This window comes from Zosterops lateralis (assembly GCF_965231275.1).
Source record: "Zosterops lateralis genome assembly, chromosome: 9".
In the NCBI taxonomy this organism is placed as follows: domain Eukaryota; kingdom Metazoa; phylum Chordata; class Aves; order Passeriformes; family Zosteropidae; genus Zosterops; species Zosterops lateralis.
Genome location: NC_139769.1, coordinates 17,393,524 through 17,417,994, shown reverse-complemented (window position 1 = coordinate 17,417,994; position 24,471 = coordinate 17,393,524). Strand labels below are relative to the sequence as shown.

General features: G+C 39.9%; 1 protein-coding gene across 3 annotated transcripts in view; it reads left to right on the top strand.

Annotated features, from left to right (window-relative positions):
• The first annotated feature begins 15,831 nt into the window (after window positions 1-15,831).
• ARHGAP29 (Rho GTPase activating protein 29) overlaps window positions 15,832-24,471 on the top strand; it is a 50,095-nt gene continuing 41,455 nt past the window's right edge. For all 3 annotated transcript variants that reach the window (XM_083867389.1, XM_083867390.1, XM_083867388.1), the window contains exons 1-2: window positions 15,832-15,887; window positions 18,642-18,986. In XM_083867389.1, the coding sequence (XP_083723515.1) occupies window positions 18,725-18,986 (262 nt within the window). In that variant the 5' untranslated portion in view covers window positions 15,832-15,887; window positions 18,642-18,724. The remainder of the gene's footprint in view (window positions 15,888-18,641; window positions 18,987-24,471) is intronic.

Sequence of the window (24,471 nt, the reverse complement as noted above, 5' to 3'; positions counted from 1 at the left end):
TTTTTGCTAGTGATGTATTAATATTATATCTTACTGCTAATAGGACTTTTTAGTCTAAATCATGTCCATTGGAATTTAAAATTTTAAACTGAATTTCTTGGGGATCTGATTAATATAACTGTACAAATGTGATACCCATCAGGATAGTTGCTTTAATGATATACAGGCCAGAGTTTTACAAGTTTTAAAAAAAATGGTGGAAGTTTCTGTAGGTATATGGATATACACATGTGTGCATGTGTATATATATATAAAATACAGAGGTTCACAGACACTTTTTTCTTTTTTGGTACAGACAAAAAAATTCTCTTTTACTTTCATAGGAAAATGTAAATAGTGAAGTTATATCTCATTCTAGCAGAAGGAAGAAAAAAAATTACTCATCAGCCTTAAGGAATAAAGTTGCATGTCTTTAAACAACATGAGAAAATTCTCTGTCCCTTCCTACAGAGAGCTACACCCTAAGCCACAGCTGAAAGCTCATCATCTCTGCCTGCCAGCTAAGGCACAGCTGATAATGTAGAGCAGGATTCTGCACTTCAGCTCAACAAGACTGAACCCAGACAGTCCATCTTAGTGCAGAACACATAAATAGAAGATACACAGTTTAAATATGAAGTAAGTAATCGTCCAAATTACATCATTCCACTTCAAAACTCAGCTGCCAATTGCTCTGTTATCTGAAATGAGAGTGACTTTTTACCACAAGTAAAGACATGTTTCCTTGTTATTATCACATCTTAGTTAATGTACTGAATGTTCACATGCTAGTTTATTTCACACTAACTTGGTGGGAATAGCATAAACAGGCAGCAGAAGTAGCCAAATAATCTATGGACCAAACCTCTAATAGTTGTGTATAAGCAAAAAGAAATATAAACTTAATCCTCCTAATTATTTTCATAAATTTAGTTGGGCCAAAATATTTGACCTTCAGAAACACCTGTGCTCTAATTTTTAAGATTGCTATATATTTCCTTTTGTAATCTGCACTTGTAAATCATAGGGCTTGACTCACATGACTACCGGGGTATATATGAGAACCAAAGCAATTGTGTTGTCTGGACTGTATTGTTGAAATACCTTCCAGCCCAAGAAACCTGCAGTCTAGCAGGAAAGGAGGCTGAATAATTTTGCTAAAAGCAGGCAAGAGACCAAGACATGCAAGTACTGAGTAGCTCTTACAGGCACATTTTGCAAACTTTACTTCATGTACCACTGAAATTGCTGTTTCTCAGCTGGTTGTGCAACAAGCTCATCTTCTGTGCCATCTCACAACTTAAAGAAATTGTTCCAATTGCAGGGGGATCTTCACATTTTAAGAAACATATGTCTCTGTTTTTTCCAAGGTCTTCTCAGTAAAAAAAAAATCCAAATATTTTTTTCATCATGGAAATGAGTTGTGTAGCACAACCATAGCTGTTGCTCTCTCTGCCCAGAGAAGAGAATATCTGTAAGGAAAAGATCACATGCCTGAATTATGTAGGACCTTAGGGAAAGCAGAGCACTGACTCCTACACTGGGCAAAGGAGGGAGGCAAAGTAGTAATTGAAATCTCAGAAGACAAGGTTAAAATGAACAACAAAAGTCTGGAGAAGGAGGAGAGAGAAAAGGAGGGAGGTCTACAAATGTGATTTAAAGTCATATTAGTTTTTCCTTGGAAGTTCTAGAGGTGGGTATTAGAACCTCCCACTCACAGTAGCAAGTCTTAGACTGCAATTTTATTTGATTCAATTGTAGTCACATAAGCAGTACCTCACTGGCTCAAAATAATTTAACTCATCTTCCAAACTTTTTGCACAATAATCCAAACTCACCTAAAGGTTCTCCAAAAATTCTACACTTGTCATCTGCCTTTTGAACACAAAATGCAATTTCACATAGTGCCAATATTTTGAGGACATTTTTACTTGTGCTCTTTGAATTTGCTGCATTTCAGTAAAATAACAAGTCATAAATGAGCTATTAGAATAGCAGAGAAAGTGTGAGAATAAGGATTAAAGTACTCTGGGGCTTGCTTTAAAGCTACATAATTTTTATTCTTCAGAAGTATGATGTTACAGTGCGTCATATAGAATTTCTTTCCATTTCATGCCTCAATTTCTTGGAACCAACCGTTTTTTCTGCATTATATTAACGGTATCTTCTAATTTTTTTTTTTTTTCAATAGAGCAGTGGTAACATTTGCATCACGTCATTAATGACCACATTGGATTCACCGTTAAAAATCATTCAGTACCTGACCACTTTTACCCAGTTCTTTCTCCATACTATAATCCTTACAAAAATACCAACTTTCCCAACTTAATTAATAAATTTCTGAATAGCACCATACAATGTGTTTTATTAATGATTACTTCAGTCACATTGTGTGACAATATTGTGTCTGCCTAGAAAATCAAGTTATTTTTGGGGAAAGCCCAGCTAATCAAATATAATCTTGCCTACTCCAATTATTTGACACTTCCATATTTGCTTTAAATTATTGTAGACAACTCAATTCAAATTCAGGGGCTTTTCAGACATGAGTAATTTCTGTCCTTTGCCTCTTTTTTTTACAGTGAGATACTGTATTGCCTGTTCTCAAGTTATATACAACCCTGACTTTGTTGGAAATATTTCCCATCAAACCAATCTCACAGTCTTATTCTAGTTTGCTTCAGAATTTTGGAATTAATATTTTCAGTATCTCTCCAGTATTTCTTCTTCAAATACCTCTCTCCCAAATTCATCTTGTATTTGTTTATATCACACTAGCCATAGGTCGAGGAGCGTATTTGCATCATTTTTAGAATAGGAGGGAAAACTCCCTTCCCTTCAAACCATTTTCCCAAGAACAAGGGGACGCTTTGGTGGAGTAGGCAATGTGACACAGACACAGAAAGCGATGTGGAGCTGAAGCCTCAAAGCGTTTTGATGGGCAGTCCCGGGCAGGGGACGGGCGCTGGAGGAGCCGCCGGAGCGGTGCAAGGGCCGGGCCGGCCACAGGATGGCGCCACAGCGCCGGCTTTGCCCGGGACTCGGTGCCGCTTACGGCGCTGGAAAAACCCCAATGCTAAAGGAATTGGGATACACACCTTATGGACAGCGATGTCTGCATTTGCTGCGCTCTGGACAGATAATGTAAATTCGACAGGTGGGGTATTTTCTTCATCTGTACACATCTGATCTTCATCCCCAAATCTCGTGTATATATTTGGGGAGACTGTGCACTAAGTACAGGCTTTTTGCAGGTGGAACAGCAGAGCCCTCCTTGCTTCCCAACTTCGATTGTATGGATTATCTGTAAAACACACTGTGCAGAAATAATTTTAGTAGCCCAGCTGTTGAGCTATTAATTGACAGATCTCCTTCCATTTGATTTACCAAATGTGTATTAAGTGAGCACATTCCTTCTGTTATCATGGTGGTTAAACCAGTCTAAGTCACTGCTGGTCTACTTTGGGTAACTTTTCAGTAGTTACGGGAGAGTGGAAGAGCATATTTGTACAGGCCACCTGAGAAACAGATATTTCATTCCTTTCCTGGGGTATGATAAAGTTTTTTAAATGAAGAAAAAAGAAATTCCCAAGAATGCCTATATAACTAAGTAGTTGATGTGTCTGGAGAGTGATGTGTGAGATAAAATCAAAGTGAATTAACATTGACAGGTGCTTTTTGTTTTTTATCACAGAAATTTATCTTTTGATCTTAAGAATAAAATTATATCATCACCTTCACTCTAGTAGGAGCCCTGTATATGATTAAAACACCTCTGTCACTCAGGTGAAAATACAATTATTAAAAACTGTGTTACTTACCGTCCTGGTTGTGGTATTGCACATTTTTATTTACTTTGTTTATCATGATTTTCAAGCCTTAGAGGCCTTCTGGTCTTGCTTACTCTATTTTCATTTCTGCAGTGGGCATATGAATGATGAGCTATCACTGGTTTATTCTGACTTTTATTATAGTCTGTTGCAATTTATTCTATCTAGGCAATATTGTGATAAGATGCTGTCTTATCAAAATCCCTGATATTTCATCAAACTGTCAAAATGTCATCAGTTAAAGCACTGTTTTCAATTCTATTCCAGAATTAGTGTTAATATTTCACTTCACTTGGAACAGAATCAGAAAACACAAGTGAGGTTTTAAAGGTTATTACAAAATACTGCATAACATATGGCAGAAATAGAACAAGTGCATAACAATGGCAAACTGTGGTTTGAGCCCATACACTTAAGTATTTTTCTTTTTCTAGTCTAATTGTCTAACTAATAATTTGGAAAAACTCCTTGTTTTAGTACTAATTTGAAACATGAGACTTCTCTTGACATTCTCTGTGAATGGTAACTATGGAAGTGAGAGATTATGACCCAGAGTACAGGCTGGTAACATTTTGTGACAAGAATATTGTCTGAATAGCTTTGCAAAGTGTCAGCTGCCTTGTGGAATAACACTGCACACCTGATCATTAATTGTTACGGAAATTTCCCTATTTCACCACCAGTGAAAGCAAACCAGCAACATTCCCTTCTCCATACAGACCTTTCACTGTAAGGAAGCAATTAAAGATTTCACTCATAACCACACTTACTACAATAAACAGTTCCTCATCTTTCTCATATCTGTTCTAAGTCATTAGGGAGGAATTATGTTTGATGACACTTATCGACTCAAATTTCTGTAGGCACAGTTACACCCAAGAAACTCATAAATCTTTATATGCAAATGAACCTATGAAACTGCTTATGACCATGGGGCTATGTGCTTAACCCACTTTCATCAGAAAGAAATCACAGTGCCTCACTCCATAGGTGCTATATTAACTGACAGGAATTCAGGCAGTGGCCTCCAGGTGAAGACAATTAAGCTATCCTACCAGATCTGGAATGTGTTGGAAGCAATTCAGTGATTGGTTATAAAAGAAGGAAGAAAGGAATGTGTCCTGCTTTTCCTTGTTAGGGCTTGCTACCACCCTAGGGATAAAGGAACTGTTTATTTTCCTCCTGAAGTTTTTTGTTTTGTTTTGTTTTGTTTTGAAAAAAAAAAAAGTTGCATGTGAAGCAGGTGATCTGAGCAACTTAACCCACTTTCTGTATTGTATACATTCAACAACATAACAACATCCCTTTTCACAGCTTCTCTTTTTTTAATTGTGTGGATGAAAAGCAGGAACAATCTGATCTACCTTATCATTTCCCTATAAGTTTCTCTGTCCATTTTGGACGCTAAAGGAATTCAGTGCTTTACCACTGGAATATCAAGGAAACAGTAATTTTAAAAGAAATGCATTTATGTTATGCATTCCCAGTGCAGAGATATAGGTCCAGAGTGGTCAGAGATTCTCCCATATTTGGTAACACTGCTGCTGCACACTGAAAATTGAAAACAGAACTTCATGAAGAGGGGAAAAAAACATCAGTGGAATTTTAACTACAGCCCTGTGCACTCTGGCACCATGGTAAACCACAAAAGCACACACAAGTGTGCTCTAATGCATTTTGAACATGTCTTCCTGTGGTCATTTTGATGTTCAAGATCGTATGGTGCTGCTATTTCCTTCTCCTCTTTTCCAATTCATTTCAGTTGTTGCACAGTGGCACTGAGGGAAAGTCTGTTCCTGCAGTTTGTTCTGATAGAGCCTGTCTACCCAGAACAGGTTGTGTGGCAGGAGCCAGATTCAGAAAACCAGACTGAACCTCAGTACAGTAGATTTGACTCACAGATATCAAAACTAGCAAAGAAAAAAATATAGTAGTTCTTTGTAGCATCTATTTGTAAAGCTGGGAACATCCCTTGCCACAGAATGTGTGTGCTAAAAATTAAGTTTCAGGAGAAGATTACAAAAGTTCACAGGAGAGGAATTCACTGAGAATTACTAGATACAGAAGTAATGTTTGGCTCAGGACATTTCTCAGCTGCAAATGGCTGGAAGCTCAGGAAAATATTCCTGTCCAGTGTTTTACATGTTTCTTAAGCATCCATTCATGGCTATTGTAAGAAGCAAGACACTTGTACTACAGGACTCTTGGTCTTACCCAGCCTGGTCATTATTATTTTGAAGCCTTACCTGCATAAATTCTATGTTCTCAGGTTTTTACTCCTGAAAAATTCTTGCTTGAGAGATAAAGTACCAGAGATTATTAAAAATTCCTTATAGTATTGAGATTAATCCATAGCTTAATAATTTCTTACATTTATGCCTTTACTTTTGGGTATGTTAGGTCCCAAACGTTGGAGTCTCTAGGATTAGGACCTGATCTCAGATACAACAGTGTCTTTCACTGTTACATACTTGCTACACTGTGATAAACAATGGTATTAAAAACAGACTTCCTATTCTACAGTACCTTTCAATAGGTGAGTATAAAAGAAAAATATGGATAACTTATTTGTCTCCTTTTGAGGCATGAACTGTGTATGTCTATAATCTGAGCATAGAGAGACATAACTTTGAAGACAAGATAGCTGTTTCTTGTACAGTACATGTACCATGTTACCATAAAAAGCAGCACATATTTCTCCCTTTTATTTCCTTTCCAACTTCTACTCATCAGAGAAAATTTTTGTTTCTGTCTGATTTTGGCCAGTCTTGTCAAACTTCTGCATATCTCCTACCTTTGAAGTCCCTTAATATTATCTCTGAGGATTTTCTTTTAGCTTTCCAGCTTGAGCCCTGCAAGACCATTCTCTGACATACCTTTTGATGTTTTAGTAGGTCACTGACATGCAGCTTTTACCTGCCATCAGACTTCAAAGCCTGTAATGTTTGGCAGCCAAGCCTGTCTCGGGGATTTTTCTGTTGGTTGGGAGAAGTTACTGAAATTAGATGGCAAATGCTCCAGCAGCACTGGAGTCACATTCCTACGCTAAAGAAGATTGCCAGTGTGGTTTTGTTGATTATATGCTGCTTCATGGCTGCATCTGGCACTGCAGGCTCTCTGTCTGAAGAAGGTAGTCTCCAAAGCTCTTCCACAAAATAGGGCCAGGGTGACAAGGAAGGAACCAGCCCAGGTTTGTGGCCTGCCTTTGGTAAAGTCCTCGGGTTCAAGAAGAACAGAATTTTCATCTCTGTAGGCTTTTTACCTACTGCAACTGGTCTTCCAAGAGCAGCTGCCAGCAGTGTCTGCCTAGGAAAAGGACTCCACCTGCAGTCACCCCACCCTGGCACAAGGCTAAGTCTCCTCACAGAGGCATCCCAAGTGGGACCCCGTCTTTGTGAATCATGGGGCAAGCAGAGGAGCTCACAGGGCACCCCCTCGTGTTCCTACCATGACAATCTATTCAGGAGAAAGCTAAGGAGGGTCTCCTGTCAGAGTGCATTCTGCCACAGCTCCAGCAATATCAGCAGCCTTTCAGTTCACTACGTTTGCAAACTTACCAACTTGGATTTCTCATTCTTGTTGTTATCAAACACAGTACCATGCTGCTAACATGCTAATGAACCAGTCATAACTTGGATACAAACAAGAAGGATTATCTATTTGTATTTGATACTGCAGTCTTCTAGTTATTCATAGTTTGGATTTCTCATTAAAACCACAGATTTGTAAATAATATTTGCTAAAATTAACTCCTTTTGAATAGCTATCAGTAAATGCAAGCCTTTTATGGCTTTTCTCAGAATAAAATGTTAAAATACTGTGATTTTCAATGCAGTGAATTGTATTCAATATCTTTATGCCATATACATAATCCAAGGTAACATCTTTATACATTTTCTCAGCCTATATCTGTAACTATCATGTTGGATTATTTTACCTAGGCAAGATGACAGAAATAGATCAGTCCTATTATTTTAATCCTTCTGTGATTAGTATCATATTTCAAAAGATATGCTGCTTTTTAAGATACAATGTTATTTTCTCAGGTATACATATATATATGAAATAATAATGGTCCTGATTTTGTACATATTCAGTAGAGAGTTTCTGAAAGAGCAGAAAGCATGGCTTCCATTGCACAAGAAAACGTTAAATAATATTAAATAAGATGTTGTATAAAACAAGTCCAGAGTCTGTTCTCACATCTGTTATTCAAATATTATATTGCCATAGCATCTGCTGTCATGCAGCTAATCAGATTCATCACTACTATTTAAAGCAAAAACAGGAAACAAAACAAAACAGACAGACCAGTGTTGGTGTTGGATTAGGAATTTTTGGGACCAGTCCAGTGAGAGACTGATGAACTATAGCACTTGGTGTCTCATCCCATGGCCTGCAGGTAATTCTGCATTAGGCACCTACACTCCCTGTATTGTGAACAGGAAGATTTAGGAGCCTCATTATTGGACAGCTGAACAACCTGAGCCCTGGGCAAAGAGCAGTTAAGGTCAGTAGGAAATTCCCTTCAGGAATTCAGGTGCTGCACCAAGGCTGAGAGCCACTCAGGAATTGCCCCTTGGGACCAGGCATCTACAACTGTTCCATCAGAAACTGCACAGAGTTCATTATTTTTACTGAAGCTTTTGTACAGTATTTCAGGGATCAGCAAACTCAGAGGTATGTCAGAGGCATTTAGTATCTTGTCTTTCAAGGGCCCATGCCTGTATCTTTTCTATATTTCTATTTACTTATATGAGATCTGTTCACATGGGCAAGTCTCATGACTGCATGGCAGATGTTTCTTTCCTCTGTTTGTAATTACATCACTTGAGTGAAAATCCAGTATTTTGAAAGAAAGGAAATACTGATGGGTGGAAAAGGTCAGTTGGAGTAGAACATCTTCTGCCAGAAGCTCTGTCTGAAACTCATATTCATAATCAAGAAGCACTCATAATTGTCATTGATGGAGGTGACCAGATTTTTGTAGCTGAGAAATACCATCCACAAATTAAGCAAATTGTTATGCAGGACTAGGAGTAGAGCCCTCTCCTGATGCTAGTCTAGAGACATGCCACAGAATTCTCATGACAATATTGCCACAGGAGACTGATCTGCATTCACTGACACAGAAGACACTGGCAATAGCACTGTACTTACAAAACCTATGAACATCATAATCACTTTAGCAACTTCACTGAGGAATATTATACCCTCTCACATCTGTACAAACACCAGTGTTCAACAAAGTGTAATGTCATTTTAAAGACCTGCCTTAATGCAGGTGATTAAAACTACTGTATCACAAAGCAGACTGTAATACTTAATTTGGTAAGAAGATGTTAGAAAGAATTTGACCAAGATATTCAGGTTACAAAGTCCAGGATGAAAACTACTGAATGAGCTCCTTGTACAAAAAATACTTCCTCAGGTAATGTGACCAGCATAGGAAATTCAGTAAAGCTTGAGATCCAGCCATTATAGCTAGATTATGTTTTCCTATCCTTGCTAATATTATGGTCAGATGCTGCTTTTGTAGTTAAAAAGAGTAATCGCATAGCTCTACTTTAGCATAGAGCTTCATTATGAGCTTTAGTAAAGGGTAAAGTATACCTTGTTCTGTGGCAATGAGAATAACTTTTATTTCCCAGTCCTTTTGCCTCCTGAAGTACCAAATAGCGTCCATTAGTAATGCACAGGAGAATGCAGTTCATCACCTTTCCCTCGCTGTATCCAAGCACTCTGCTCTACCTGCAGTTCAGATAAACTTGTAACAACACACAGGCACAACAGTTCAATTTCACCATGATTAGCTCAGTTGTCCTTACCAGCCAATATTGGTCAGCTTTATGCTTTAACTACACTCATTAAACAGTGTCACTCGTTCACAGCAAACATACCTCATTGTATCTCAAACATATATATTGTCATAAAAACCAAATCTGAAACAGTTTCTTCCTGAACAAACTGCATAACAGCCAAGGTATCAGCAGTGCTAATCTGTAGCTGAATCTCTTTTATTTGTCTAGGCTCCAACATAAAAATATGATCTCTGGCAACAAAACTGCATATGGAAGCCAAGTAGAGTCTTTAAGACTAGCACAGAAAACCCTGAGCCACAATGAGAAAAAGCATTCCAGCTTCCCCTTAAGCAGGTTGTGAGGTTACAGCTCCCCACCCCATCACAAACTAGTACACTTGGGTTTGCCACCTTCCAGGCAGGCTGTACTCGCTCCTTTGGCAAAATGTTCGGAGTGAACTGCAAGACCTTTAACCATAGGGGTTCTTTTAACCTAGATCATTTTGTCAGGGCTGGATTTAAACAATCATGACACAACATCAGAGGCAGGAGAAGGAAGGAAGAGGCAAAAGCATAGATCTGGAAGTAGAAACCACTTAATCACACGTAGTACATTTGATTGCTACTTGAGGACCTTACGTGCTCTCCCAACCTGAAATACACTGTTCTCCCTGGCAGAGAACTACTGTTAGAGGAAAAATGGAAGGTATGTTAAAAATAGTTCCGAAACTACTGATGATTAAGGTGCTTATTTGCTGCATTTGAATTGACTGACTGTTGTGTTAATAATTAGTCAAATTTGGGGGAAGGAAAAGTTTCTAGCTACACCTTTTTTTTTTTACCGGATTTATCAAATCCTTTAAGTACTAAACACTGTCAAGAACATACAAATGAATCTTTGCTTTGAGGCTGACAGCAGCAATAGCCAGCACTTGCAGAAGGACTTTGTGTGCTCTGGAGCTGTGAGACAGAAACCCAGGGACAGCAGGAGTTCCTTCAGCCCCCTGCAGGCCTGCTGTCCTGAGGGCTTCCAGAAACTGGGTAACACTGTCTCTGTATCCTATAATGACTTCCAACCCTTAATTCAAATCGCAAAGCCAACAGAAGCTGCACCACAAGCCCCTTTCCCTGCAAGGCCAATCCAGCAGGGACAGCCCTGCTCACCTCTCTCAGCCAGCAGCCCCAGTGCCCAGAGCACACCAGACCGAGAGCAGCCTGGCTGCCAGCCCCAGGCAAGATACCACCTACGAGGAGTTCCCAGCCAAACCTCCTGTTTCCTGTAGAAACAGGCTGTTTCTCTGCTAACCCTTAATTGTTGGGCTTTCTCTGCCTTAAATCCTGCTGGTACCGGTAGGGCAGGTGGGGCTAACTGAGCGGGGTGTAGCTCCAGGCCTCCTGGCTCCCACAGCAGCAGGTCCCTGTGCCTTAATTACTGTTGGTTAATAGTGTGTTTGGCAAGCTGCGAACCTTCTGGAAGTCGTTCCCTTCGTGCAGTCTTTCCTCTCATTCCTCACCACCCACTGTTCTTCTTGGCAATTGCTAGTTAAGGTGGAAGTTTCTTAAGAAACTGCTCGTTAAAAATTTGGAAATGGGGCGCTGTATATGCCAGTGGCAATCCTTTTCCCTGCAGGATTAGCAAATGGAGTTGTTCTGTGTCCAGTTGCATTTCTCTCATTGTGCTTCCGGCTTTGCATAATTTTTGAGGAACAGTTTAGGATGTTATGTAGCTCATCCTAAGCAGGGCAGGATGCCATATAAAAGAGGGAAGACCAGGGAACAAGTTTTAATTTAGGTCAGTTAATATAACTGGAAAGAATAAGTCAACAGTTTGAGGCATCAGGTCTGATAATAACTGCTCTGCATTAAGCTAAAAAACAGCTAGATCATCTGAGAGAAAAACCAGATAATAATTGTGAAAGAGAGGAGAGATTAGTGGAGAAGAGGGCTATTAGCAAGGGGAGAGGTGATTGAATTAATATCTCCCATAGAAAGAGACCTCATTCATCACATTAAAAAGCATGGAGGGTTTATCTTGGAGGTGAACTATAATGAGCCATTAAATAAAAATTTCATTATTTAATACATGGTAAAGCTATTAAATTCATTTCCCTTGCTCATCTTTATGGTCTGCCTTGAAGGCTGGTACTGAGAAGAGAGAGATGGCTGATCCCTGTGTGAGTGGCACGTCTGCAGGAGATGGGGTGCTCCAGTTCTCTATCAGTTGGCTCTGCAGGTTCATACCAGTCCACAGTGGCTGCTGTAGTTTCACCCACATAGCTCCCCTAAGGGCATCTGCTGCACTGACTGAAATGTAGGGTGTTCTAGGAAGTGTGCATGAATATTATATCTTGATGGGTTCTCAGGCAGGTGGGTGGTATTCATTACAACCAAAACGATCTTGTGAGAGAAAAAAGAAATTATTTTATAAAGCATCAGTAGATGCAATAGGGCCAAGGGAACAGTTTTCCAAGTTTTATGAGACTTTAAACAAATAATTTTCAGGTTTGAGTTCTAGCTATATTTTGAGTTCATTTAAAATATAGCAGTGGGCAGGTTTTATTTTACTAAAAATGTCACATTATTTCCTTTAACAGAAGCTGAGACTTGAATGGTTTTCTGATATACAGATTATGTTTGTGTTTTGCAGGAGCCTGTATATAAATTCTCGAAAATAAATTGTTTATGGAAATACTTCTTGAAAGCAGAATTCTGCTTGTTGGAATGCAAGCAGGAGGTAGAAACTTCTACCAAGTTACCTCTCTAAGTAGTTAGCTAAAAATTATTTAAAGTGATGCTCATGATGGGGCCACAGTTGGGTTTTTTCTCTGTTGCTTCCCTTGCAGATGTGGCAGGTAACAGTAGTAGCAAATATCCAGCTCTGTACTGAATGCTTGGTGCTTGCAGTAAGCTATCTGCTCATAATTTATGTCTTTCAACTATTTTAGACTATCTGGCACTTCTGCACATAGAAGAGAAACAGTATTTTGAAACTGATTTCTTAATAGAAGTTACTTTCCCAGTTCTAGTTACATTAATGCTGCTATCTAGAAATGTTTCTTCTCTAAACAGTGATTAGAGGCTGCAATGTAGAGCAGCTTTTATCAGGCAGATATTTCTTTGGATTTCAAAGAGACTTTTGTGTGAGTAAAGTAAGAAGGAAGAAACAGGGACTTGGAGTTTGGGGATTTTTGGTTTGTCTTTTTTAATTGTAACAGAGATATGCTATAGCTTTTATTTCCCTATGTACACATGTTCTATCAGGGAAGCAAAACATGCTAAAAGAAGCATAGAAGTGGCTTTTACAGAGTTGGACATATCAGTGGCTGCTCTCATGAAAATTCAGCATTTTTAATGAAAACAAATTCCATTTTTGTGTCTCTTCTTGGTGGTTACGTTTTTGAGACACCGGCTTCCTATTGCCCCAGTCTTTTGCCTAATTATTTGCCTAATAGCTCATTTTCAGTAAACTATGATAGTTAGATCAAGTACAGAAAAAAATTACTTTAAGCAACCTTTCACCTGCTCAACTTCTGTTACTGCCCTGAAGCCTGCATTAGTGATGCTGCAGACTACACTGGGCTAAAGGGGGGCATTTGCCCTTTGGACTAGTGAAGGGTGACCAACATACAGCAGTTGTCAGACCCTTAATCCTCTTTCCAGTTTATCTGCTGCAGCAAAAGTTGAAAGCTGTCATGTACACCTGGCCTTTTATGCAAGACATATTGAAGGTAGATCTATTATTTCCATTTCTCTTTCATGTAATATTTTCCAAGGCAGTTTAGGAGTAATCAGCCCTGTATAGTCTGAGAGATGGTTGCAGCTGTTTTATGCTAGATTTGATTCAGGGGGAGTGCAGACAATCTGTATTCAATTTGGCAGCCAAACTGAAAACAGGGAGGAAAAAAAGCCCTGAACAATGAAAATGAAAAAGGATAATTGTTTGTTGTTTTACTTTGAGGAAAACCCAAAACTTAACATTTCCATAATGCAGTATGTGGGCTCAAATCCTTTTTTCAAAAGATGTTTGAAGCTAGGCCTCCCACAATGTAGGACACTTTTATGTTTTAAATCAAAAGTAATTGAAAAAAATATTTCAAAAGCATAAAAACATGTAATCCTAGTATTTCTATTTCTTTGTCACTTTCAATTTGACCTCTAGAATGGATTTTTTTTCCCCCAAATAAACAATTCACCAATAAATTTGCTGAACTCTTGTATGGACCCAGGTTACCTTATGCGGGAGCTGACATGAGAGAGACAAGACTACGGAAGGATTGGAGCATAATGAAGTGTATATCTACTTCAGTAGTGTATAGATATACTTGGAACAGCTGAATTTATTTCTCCTAGCATTTTCTAAAATGTGCCTGGGAATTGTGTTATTATGGCAAGAGAAACTCACTTATATTTTCAAGAAGAGGGGATGTAAGGAAGAGACACTCTGCTGTAGTTATAGGCTTTTCTTTTGAACAAAGGTTTGGCTCACCAAAAAGTACCCATTGCTTTGTATTCTATCTATTGATAAGTATAGGCGGAATTTCTTGTTTATCTTTTTTATTGCTACTGAACTCTTATCTAATGGTTTCAATGACTTTTCCCACAATAAACCTTTCTTTTTCTGATGATGTGATTGTTGATTGTACTATTTAACCCACATTCCCTACCCTACTTCCTTGCTTTCACATTAAATTAGTTTACAATTGTTTACTCTGGCCTGATTTTGACACTTGGAGTATCGATTACCTGAATGATCAAAATCCTTTTGAAGGTTAGAGTATTGTTTTCTTTTTTACTTTTTTCCCCCATGCTTAGAAGACTTGAAGAATATCTAACACTTATTTATAACAATGGATTTCTAAATTTACATCACATTTTATTTAGAATTTTTCAAGATGAAGAAAAGTTATTGAACAGTGATTGACACTAGAGATAAGAAATGACACAACTTATTTTAGTTTAGCTGTTTAGTTTCAGGCTTTATGAATTCCAAAAGAAATAGAATAAAATTCTTCCAGTAGACTAAATAATGGCAAATATGGAGAGGAAGGATGAACCAAGGAGAAGCTTGGTGCTCTAAACACAACATCCTGCATGGGAGTGACTGGGGAAGGAGGCTGGAGCAAAGATGGGAAAATTGAAGATGCAAAGCCTAAAACTGCTAGAGGAACTGGGTTAGGACTTAGATGCTCAGGGCTTTGATACATTATTGAAAGTAAGCCCCATTCCAGAGTTTGGGCACTGGATCTAAGATTGCTGAATTTAAATGGCCTTTTAATAACAAGAAATAAAGTGTGGATTTGTAGTCCTCCCTCTAGAGGATGGAAAAACTACTGCTGCCCTCAGCCACTGTGAGATGATGTAACAGAAGTCTGCACTCAGGTCTAAAGGTCGTGCTGTTGCTGGGAACTGAGTTTCTGTATGATGATCCAAATTTCTGCTTTTCCGACTTCTTTCCTCTTAACCAGAAAAAGTGCATATATCTGCACATGCAGTTAAACTCAGAAGCCAAATAATGCCAAAATTCGCGCTGTCTGGGTAGCTGGATCCACTCCCATGCTGGGGATACAGTCTGACGTCATGTATCAATTTTTCTACTGCTTTCATTTTCATTAAGTATCCAATAGAGCTCATCCAGGAATGAAAGTGGGCTGAGTACAGAACGCGTGTGTGTGTGCACGGACACGTTATTCACTCCTGACAGTACTGGAAGCTGTACAATTAACGATAAACTGGATCCAGGAATACAAAACACGGGAGGTTGGGCATGAGAAATTTATTCCGTGCTTTGCCACGGTGTTTGTGTTTCTTTCTGGCCAAATCACTTGAAAGCGAAGCCTGTTTGCTAAACACCACGCAGCCCGAATTTGGGCTTCTCCTCCCTTTTGAAGCTTGTTGTGTGTACAGCAGTGGCTGCTTTCCCAGCGCGACTCCCTTCCCAGCGCTCAGCACGCCTGTCGAGCGGCGGGCGGGTCCCGCTGCCCGCGTTGGCACTGCCCGAGCCGCACCTGCCGCGCCCCGGCCCCGTTCCCGTTCCCGCCACCGGGACCCGCCACCCGGACCCGCGGAGCCCAGGGGGGCGTGGCCCGCGGGAACCCCGCCCCCAGAGGAGCCCCCGGCCAATGGCGGGGCGCGGCAGGGCCGGGGGCGGGGCCGGCCCGGGGGCGGTGGCGGCGGTGCGCGGGGCTGGCTGAGGGGAGGGCGCTCCATGGGCAGCGGGGCGGCCGAGCGAGGGGCCCGCGGCGGCCCGGCTGCTGCCTGCGCTCGGCCGCCGCTCTCCGGTAAGCGCCGGCCGCGGGAATGCCGCGGTGGGAGGAGGTGGGGCGTCGCCCGTCGCCGCCGGGAGGAGCCGTGGGCGAGCGTGGGGCAGGGCGCCGATGAGCCGCCGGGGGAACGGGGGCGGCTGGAGGGGCCCGGCGTCCCCCTCCCGGTGCGAGTTCGGCCCGGTGACCCCGCCGCCCCGCCCGGCGGTTCCCCGGAGCGGCGCCGGCTGCTTCCCTGCGCGCCCACCTCCGCCTTGCCCCGCACCGCTGGCTGCCCCTGCCCGGTCCCTGCCGCGGGGAGCGCCCGCCGTGCCGTGCTGTGCTGTGCTGTGCCGTGCTGTGCCGTGCCGTGCTGTGCCGTGCCGTGCTGTGCCGTGCCGTGCTGTGCCGTGCGGTGCGGGCCGGGCCGGCCGCGGGGCGCCGGGAACGCGCGGCGGGGGCAGGGCGGAGCGCCGACCCCCGCCCGGGGCACCGGGAGCGGCCCTGCCCTCGGCCCGCCAGCGACGTGGCCCCTTCTTTCCTTTCTTTCTTTCTTTCTTCCTTTTTTTTTTTTTTTTTTTTCCTCTTCTTCCCCTCCCTACTGGGGAGATTGTGCTGGGAGAGCAAATTTTTGAAATATCTGGCGCTTTAGTTTTTTTATCTTTTTTCCGTCGGGACGGGCAATGGCTCGCTGTGAGCCAAAGGAGTCTGGAGGCGTTTATAGCAAAGCTGGTGGATGCTTTAAGTTTTCAAAGCCAGAGTCTCCTGAAGAAATATGAAACACTTCTCAGTAATGAAAGGCATGTGTTCTGGGAGGGAAACGTTCCCCCTCTGCCCTGTAACACAGGAGGAACACACGTAAGGGCTAATGTTTGCGAGGAGAAGGTGCCTCGTGTGCTAAGGTGCTCAGTTCTGGTTTTCGTGGGTTGTTCCCGCTTAGAAACACTTGCCATCACTTTTATAGTTTTGTAAGTAGTAGCATTATTGTACCGCTTGTACAAAAAGGCAGCATTTCTAAAAGAACACAGCTTTAAAAGCATGGACTTGCCACTGGAACAGGTTTAACACATCATGCTACTTTAAAAGTTGACTCTGAAGCTGGCCAGACTTAAAAGAGGCATGTCTTTTAAATAATATGAAAATCTTTCTCGATATAAAGAGATATCACACTTGTTAAGAGGAGAGAAGGTTATGTGTCTTGTTTTGCCTTAATTGCAAGATAGAATTGCAAAGTAGCTTTGTAGCCATGAGAATTACATGTGGGAACAGAAGAAACTTGCTTAAACACTATGTTTAGTGTAAACCTCACTTCAATCTACTTTAGGTGTTTGGAATTGCTTAATTATCTGCATTATTTGTATAGTGTCATGAGTGTTCTTGTATGTACTGACTTTAAGCAGTAAACAGAAATTAGAGCAGTTAATTTGTGTTAAATTCTGAAGTTTTCTTTCCTTTCCCCCAGCACACACTCCCTGGAAGGCCTGCTCGTTAATTACAAAAACAACTGCTTTGACCACGTTTCCTCTGATATTTTTAAACTGCAAACAGAAATAAAGCAGAAATAATGGAAAAATAATTGAAGTGCATTAGAGTAATGCCTATTGAAATTCATAGTGGGAGTGTTCAAAGTGGTAAAGGTGCTATTACTTCAGTTGGTCTAACCAAATACAAATATACACAGGAGAAGCCGTTTCAACCTGTGTTTTTTTACTTCAAAATAACTTCTATTTTTAGGTAAAGTAATTGAATTTGAAGGTTTGCTGCAGATGTGTCTGCAACCCACATTAGTTTTTTAGCTGTTGTGTTCCAATTTGGGTTTTTTTTTTTCCCCTGTGGTGTTTACGCTGTGGTGTAAACACTGGGAATTTCTCCGGGTGTTGAGAGAACAACAGCAGGCGTTGTGGGAGCTGCTGGAAGCGTACCTGACTCTGCCACCTGCAGTTTGCTTTGAAATGGATCGCTTAACCCGACATGGCAAACTTTTCAGGAGCTTTCTGGTTTGTTTGGGTTTGTTTTTTTTTTTCCTAAAGGAATGGAAGGCAGGTAGTTTCCTACTTTATACTCCTCCAAAATTGTGCATTTTTATGGTGGAACTTTCAGAGCAGAGCAACATCATTCAAGATAACTGCTCTGAGACTTGCAGATAAACTTTGATACTGAAATATTTTTTCATTCTCTTCATTTTTGCTTTGATTGCCTTTCATATTGATAGATAGCAGGCTGAAAAGCCCACATAACTCATTTGAGCATGTTTTCCTTTCTGAGACAAACTGTGATAGGCCATGGTTTCTTGCTTGGTGCACTGCACAAAGAAAATTCATCCTATCAGATCAAGACTGTGTGTATTATCTTAAGAGACAGGATGCTGAATACAGCTTGGTGGTTCATGCAAGAAGGGATGTTGATCATCATCTGTATCATGTCAGGTGTCTTTGCAAATGAAGTAACATTTCATGGTAAAGAATAGGTCTTGGTTCATGTAGAGAATGCAATTTCTAAATAGTCATGGCAGAAACTTTTCTCATTAAATAAGCATGCATCATGATTAGCCTTTGAAATAGTTTTGGCATGCCATTGATTTTTTTTTTTAAAGCAACAATCTATCTGCTGTGCAAATTTAAATAACTTCAAATAGCCAAAGCCTTTATAGTACTCCATTTAGCGTATTTATGTAAAGCAGTATCATCTTGAAAGAAGTTTTGGATCTTGTCGGTACAAAAGTACTGCTTCACGTGTATTTCTGTATTAATCAGCATTTTTCCTTCTCCTCCTTCCCCCTCCCCAATTTTTCAGGGTTTGACCTTTGGCGTGTCCAATGGACATCAGGCGGCAGTGAGTGTTGACTCGGGAGCTCCGCAGGCGCAGCGGCTGCTGGGATGTTGCGGCAGAACGGCGGGAGTAACAAGCGTGGTTTGGGATTAGCCCGACTCTCTACCTCCAACTTCTTCACCATCTCGACTTCAGGAAACTGGGGAATGGGGCGCAGCACCAAGAGCAGCTCTCTGAGCAGCATCAGCTCCAACTCGGACTGCTATGATAATCCTGTTGTGGATCCAGAATATATCATGCAACTGGTGAATGATGTCAGAAAATTTGCAGATGTGCTACTCTATTTGAAGGAAGCCTTTCTTTCAGAAGGTGTGTCAGTTGTTCTTAATTCTTAGATTTTCTGAAACTCTTAACAATATGTTTTAATTAGTGTTTGCTGTGGTTGTTTACCTCTGCCCTTTACCTTCACCATTTATCCTCCCTTCCTCTTCCCTCCCCACCCCCAGCATGATGATTACGGGAAGTGATGGTTTTTAGTTTGGGTTCTGCATTTCCTCACCAGAGCAGTGCAATCTGTTTCACAATCATAACAAGGGAAAATAAGATCTTAGCAGGCTGTCTAAGCTGATGCTTGAATTTGTGAGACCATCGACTGATTAATTTTTTAACCACTTGAATGTTTTCTGTAATTCCAGACAAGTCTAATAGTATTTTATGTTTCAGTTTTCTAGGCTGATTTGGTTTTTTAAAATCTTTCACAATAATAGTTTGAGTTTTAAGGTAGACTATAACTACATTGTCTTCCTTTGCAAGAGAAGTATTTACCATCTTCTGCCAGCAGGTGGAAACTGCAAATTTTCTTCCTTGCGAGAGGTGTGCGTTATTGTGTCCCTGTTTCTTTCGGGGAAATACCATTAGTTCAGCTTTGGTCATCAGCAGGAAAGCTTTTATCTAAATCTTGTGGCATTAATAACTGAAGTGACAGCCAGAGCAGTTATGTATAAATGTTCTGAGTGCTGAACATTTGCAGTCACCTCTGTGTTTAAGTGAGTGTTCACATGGCTGAAATACTGCTGCTAAAATGTGTGTGAACAATTCTTAAAAGAGCAATAATTTGACACTAGTGATCACTTTCTGTCCTCGTGGTTTTTGCTGAGCACACAGGGTGAGCAGAGTTATTTGTGAGGTTGGGTGTCTGGTGCCTGCTGAGAATGAAATAGGCATCCTGTAGGAAAGGACTATCAAAACACTGAACTGTTCCCATTGCCACGCAGCAGTAGTTACTTATCAGTTTAAAATTTTGAGCTCAAAACATCCAAAAAACCAACAGAGAAAAGAGTTGTCATCTTATTTTATAATATGGTATAAAATTAATTTGTGAGTGTTGTCCATTTGAAGGATTTATAATTTATAAAGGAAAGATGTTTCTCTTCCATAGTTGGACGTGTTCTTTTTGACCTTTGTCCCCTTAATATAGTGAGCTCTGTAATGCTGGCCTTGCTTACTGCTGGAGATCACTTTCTGGAGGCTGCATAGTTTGGTTTGCATTTTCTAATGTTTGGCAAATGTTCGCAATTGTCTGTCCGAAAACTAACAAAACCTTACTAAGGTGGTTGAACAGACTTCTTGCACATAACATTCTAGCTTGTAATGCTTGCAGCTTACCACCATCCTGAAATTAGTTACATTAATTATTTGAAGATGGACTCAGTTGCAGGGATAGGAACTTATTTTTCTTCCTTTTTGGAAGGGTTGCATCAGTGAGTGTTCATATTTGCTTGGTAAGCATGCCTAGAGACTGCTGTAGGTCTTTCAGCTTCTAACCAGTGTTTCCTCAGCTTCTGCATCAACTATTAGTTGTGTTGCCTCTCTGGCAGGTTTGTCTAAACTCGTGATGCACAGTAGCTTCAGGCTTGACCATGTGGCTCCCAGTTGTCCCCGTTCTGCTGCTGGGGTCCTGCAGTGGTTGGCAGCTGATTGCCAAGGGTGTGTCCCTTCAGTGTCACACTGACTGATGCTTGTATTCTCTGGTTGTGGTACCTGAGCTATCATGGAAGAGCACAGAAGTTACTCACTGTGATTGACTTTAACATTCCTCCAATGTAGTGATCCAATCTTGGATGACAAATCTAAGAGATTTTTTGGTTGTAACGTGTTTGTGTCTAAACTAGAACATAAGTGGCTTGGGATTACAGATTTGGAATGTGTTTTTTTTATGGTACCGGTGCAAGTTGATTTGTCGCATGAAGAGTAAATTGAAAACTCTTCAGGGGAGTATTAGGTAAATTAAATACTCCACAGATTTCAAGGCTACTTCTCTTTGCATTCCTTTGCTAATATGATTTAATTTTCTTACACTAGGCTCATTGTCGTAATGCTGAATAAATTTTTGATACTCTTCAACAAAGGGAAACCTAAACCAACAGCCAACCAACCAAAGCACTCCAAACCAGCAAACAAAACACTCTGAATGTAACTGATAGAGTTTAAATGTTTGACAGCTGTTTGGACATGAGAGAGCTGCAGTTGTCTCTTGTGTTGAGTGTAATACCATATGTTCCATACCCTTCAGTTCTTGCTGTCCTTGAGGCCTTGCATTCATTGGATGTAACATTCTGTTATTAGTGATTCAACCTTAGGCATGAGGTCGAGATACTTAACCATTGTCTTCACTAAAAGAGGGCTCTGGGCATTTTTTGAACCTAGGTCAATGAATCCAGTGCTGTTTCAAAAATTTTATATTTAATTCTACTTGATGACAGGTTGAAACATTGATGCAGGTAGTGCTTCAGTCTCTTGGTCCAGTCTTCAGCTAAATTTCCAGATGAGCAAGATTGTCATGTGGCTATGACTAGTAAGGACAGTTGTTGTCATTGTGTTTTTGTGTTTGGACTGAAAGGTTGTCTTTGGTTGTAGCGTTTGTACTTTATGAAGTTAGAGATAATTTAAATTTATTGAGCAGTCTCATAATAAGTCAGTCTTCTTTCTTTTCTGTTAAGAAGATAATGAAAATTCCCTAGCAATCCCTGCCTGGAAGGTCAGACCTGAGAGTGTATGTTGAATTAATACCCAGCATACTCAGATCATTTCCTATAATATGTGCTGTTCATTTGACTGTTCAGTTTTATGGATGGCATTGTTTTCCTGATGTGCCCCAGGTTTACTTCTTTCCTTTTTAATGTTCATCCCAAGTACAAACTTTTAAGACATGATGGCTTGAAAGCTGGTGAGCTTTCTCTGTGCTTCGAGTTCCAACAGTAACATTTCAGCTATCAGCTGAGACTGTGAGAACCTTATTGTTACCTTCAGCTTACAGCCCTCTTTGGAAAGGTAGGACACACAGGGAAGTACAATCTAAAGGCTGGAGCCTCTGAAATCTGTGGTTTTCAGAGTAGTGTCACTCAAGGTTGTAAGTAACTTCCCATGGTAAAAGCAGTTTTAGGAACTTACAAGTTATTTCCCATGGACATCTGCTGAGGGCTTAAAAACCTGAGCACATTATTGAAACTATTAAAGATTTTGAAATCTGTGAGGTGTATTTAAGGTAAATCCTGTAACTTGAAGAGGTTAGTTCTTGTCCCAAACATGCAGGACCTAACTCTTACAAACTTGTATTAGAGAATCTACCAGTTCAAAAAAACATTGCTTACTGTACTGATAGGCAAAGTTGAGAATCTGTTTAATAGGTATTTATGTATGAGGTTGGTGATTACAGCCCAAGCTTTTACTGCATGTAATAAATCTTACTGTTGCTTTACATAAATGATGTTACTGTGTGATCTTTGCACAGATGAGATTCATTTTCTCAGGTTTAAAAAGACCACTCAAAAGAATATTTAGGACACAGTAAAATATCTTGTAATTATGAACTGCAAGTAAGTATTTAGTCTTTAAACAGTGCATAGTAGCTTTTGCTTGAATTGCATTAGAGAGGGGGAAAGCATTCCTGTTTCTCTACTCTGAAGGTACTTAGCTACTAGTTTTGTGACATCTACTACTTTTTTTTTTTTTTTTTTTTTTTTTTTTTTTAAGGAATACAATATATACTATAAGGTCTGGCCTTGAGACTGTGGGAAATACTGTGTTTCATTATGAATAGCTCAAAGGGGAAAATTTGTATGTGGTTTAAAAGTGCAGGAGTAATTACATTTTAATGTGTAGGTTTCTTGACTGTTCTTTAGAATGTATTTTGGAATTTTTGCTTACTTTATCACAAACTTTGAAGTAATCTTCAAAGCGTGATATTGTGTACTTCATGTGGGTAATTCTGCATCCTTTTAATGAGCAAAAACTTTTTCTTCATTTTCATCCTATCTTCAACAAATGTAAATTATAATTCATTCTAAAATGTTAGTATATTCTTTTTTTCAGGTATCTTAGAACCAGAGTAACAAGATAAAACTATTATCTTTCATCACAGATTTCTCTGAGGATCAGAATGCATCTTGATTTTTTAGAGTTTGATAGATTTTTTTGATTTAGAGCGTGTTTCTGTTGGAGTTTTTTTGGCTTTGGTGTCTGTTTGGTGGTTTTTTGATTTTTTTGTTTTAAACTGAAGCAGAGGCAAAAGTACTGCTGAAGCTGGATGGCCCGGTCAGGAATGTTTGCATTCTCCTTATAGCAGCACCAATACTTTCAAAAGCATCAGGAATGCTACCTAACTTGAAACCTATCAGGTTGGGGTTTTTTTTGAAGGATAAGATATTCACCCCAGTGGGACAATTCTAAAGGTGTCTCAAGGTAAATAGTTTCCTCAAAATGAGGACCTTGTAGTATTTAGTGACTTTAAAACCTTCTTTTAGCACAGCAGAGATCTGCACTAATCGCGTGCTACACTAAAAGCTGGAGGCCATTTCTGAATACAGTGCCTGAGGTCAAAGGTGAATGATTTCTCTTCAGCTCTATCTGCCTTGATAATGTATATTGTCCCTATTTTTAGTATGATTAAGGCACTGAACTATTTTTAGCATTTCATTTTTTATTTCCTTATTTTCTTATCATTTAAAATACTGATGTCCTTTTTTTCTGAGGCAATGCTCTTGGAAGTTGGTTTGACCTGTTTTGCTAGGGAAAATCTGTAGTTCATTAGTTATTGCCATGAAGATTACAGATTGAATTTATGATAATTTTTAATACTAGGTGTAATTTTGCTGTTTGTTCTTTATTCCCATTTTGATGTTCCTCAGTGAAAGGTGCTCTCTTTGATACACCTTAAACTGGATGTATTTGCCTGTCTAATGACACCTCATACTATGAATACTTGGTAGGTGGACAAACTGCTCTAAACAAGGATCTGATAGAGTATTTACTTTTCTTTGCAACAGTTTCTGGAAGCAACAGTTGAGGGCATTTTTTATATTTGTTTTGATTTGAGGGCAGCTGGACTTATCTCTTTGGACTTTTTGTGTGAGATAGTGCTGGTTTTCTGCTGGGTGCTATTTTGTGTGATAAAAAACTTTCATGAGAGAAGGGAAAGTAAAATGCTGTCAGGGCAGCTAACTTTGGGGAACTGTGAAAACATAGTGATTATCAAATGTGTAAACAACCTGTTGTGAATTATTAAATGACCTTTGAGAATTGCTAGGGAAAAAGCAGAGGAATCCATGTAATGTGTAGCACATTGTTTCTCTTATTCCATGTAGCACAAAAAAAGAAGGAAAACAAACTGTCTAGTAACTCATAAGTAGTATTACAGAAATAAAAATACTTGAGAATGTTGTCAAATAATCTAAAGTGGAATTTTAAGGTTTATCACTTCCATAATCTATCAAAAGGCAATATGCTTGCAGTATCTGAAGAATAATTCTGTGATTTATTATTAAAATATAGGATTTTTGTCCTTTGTAGCTCTATT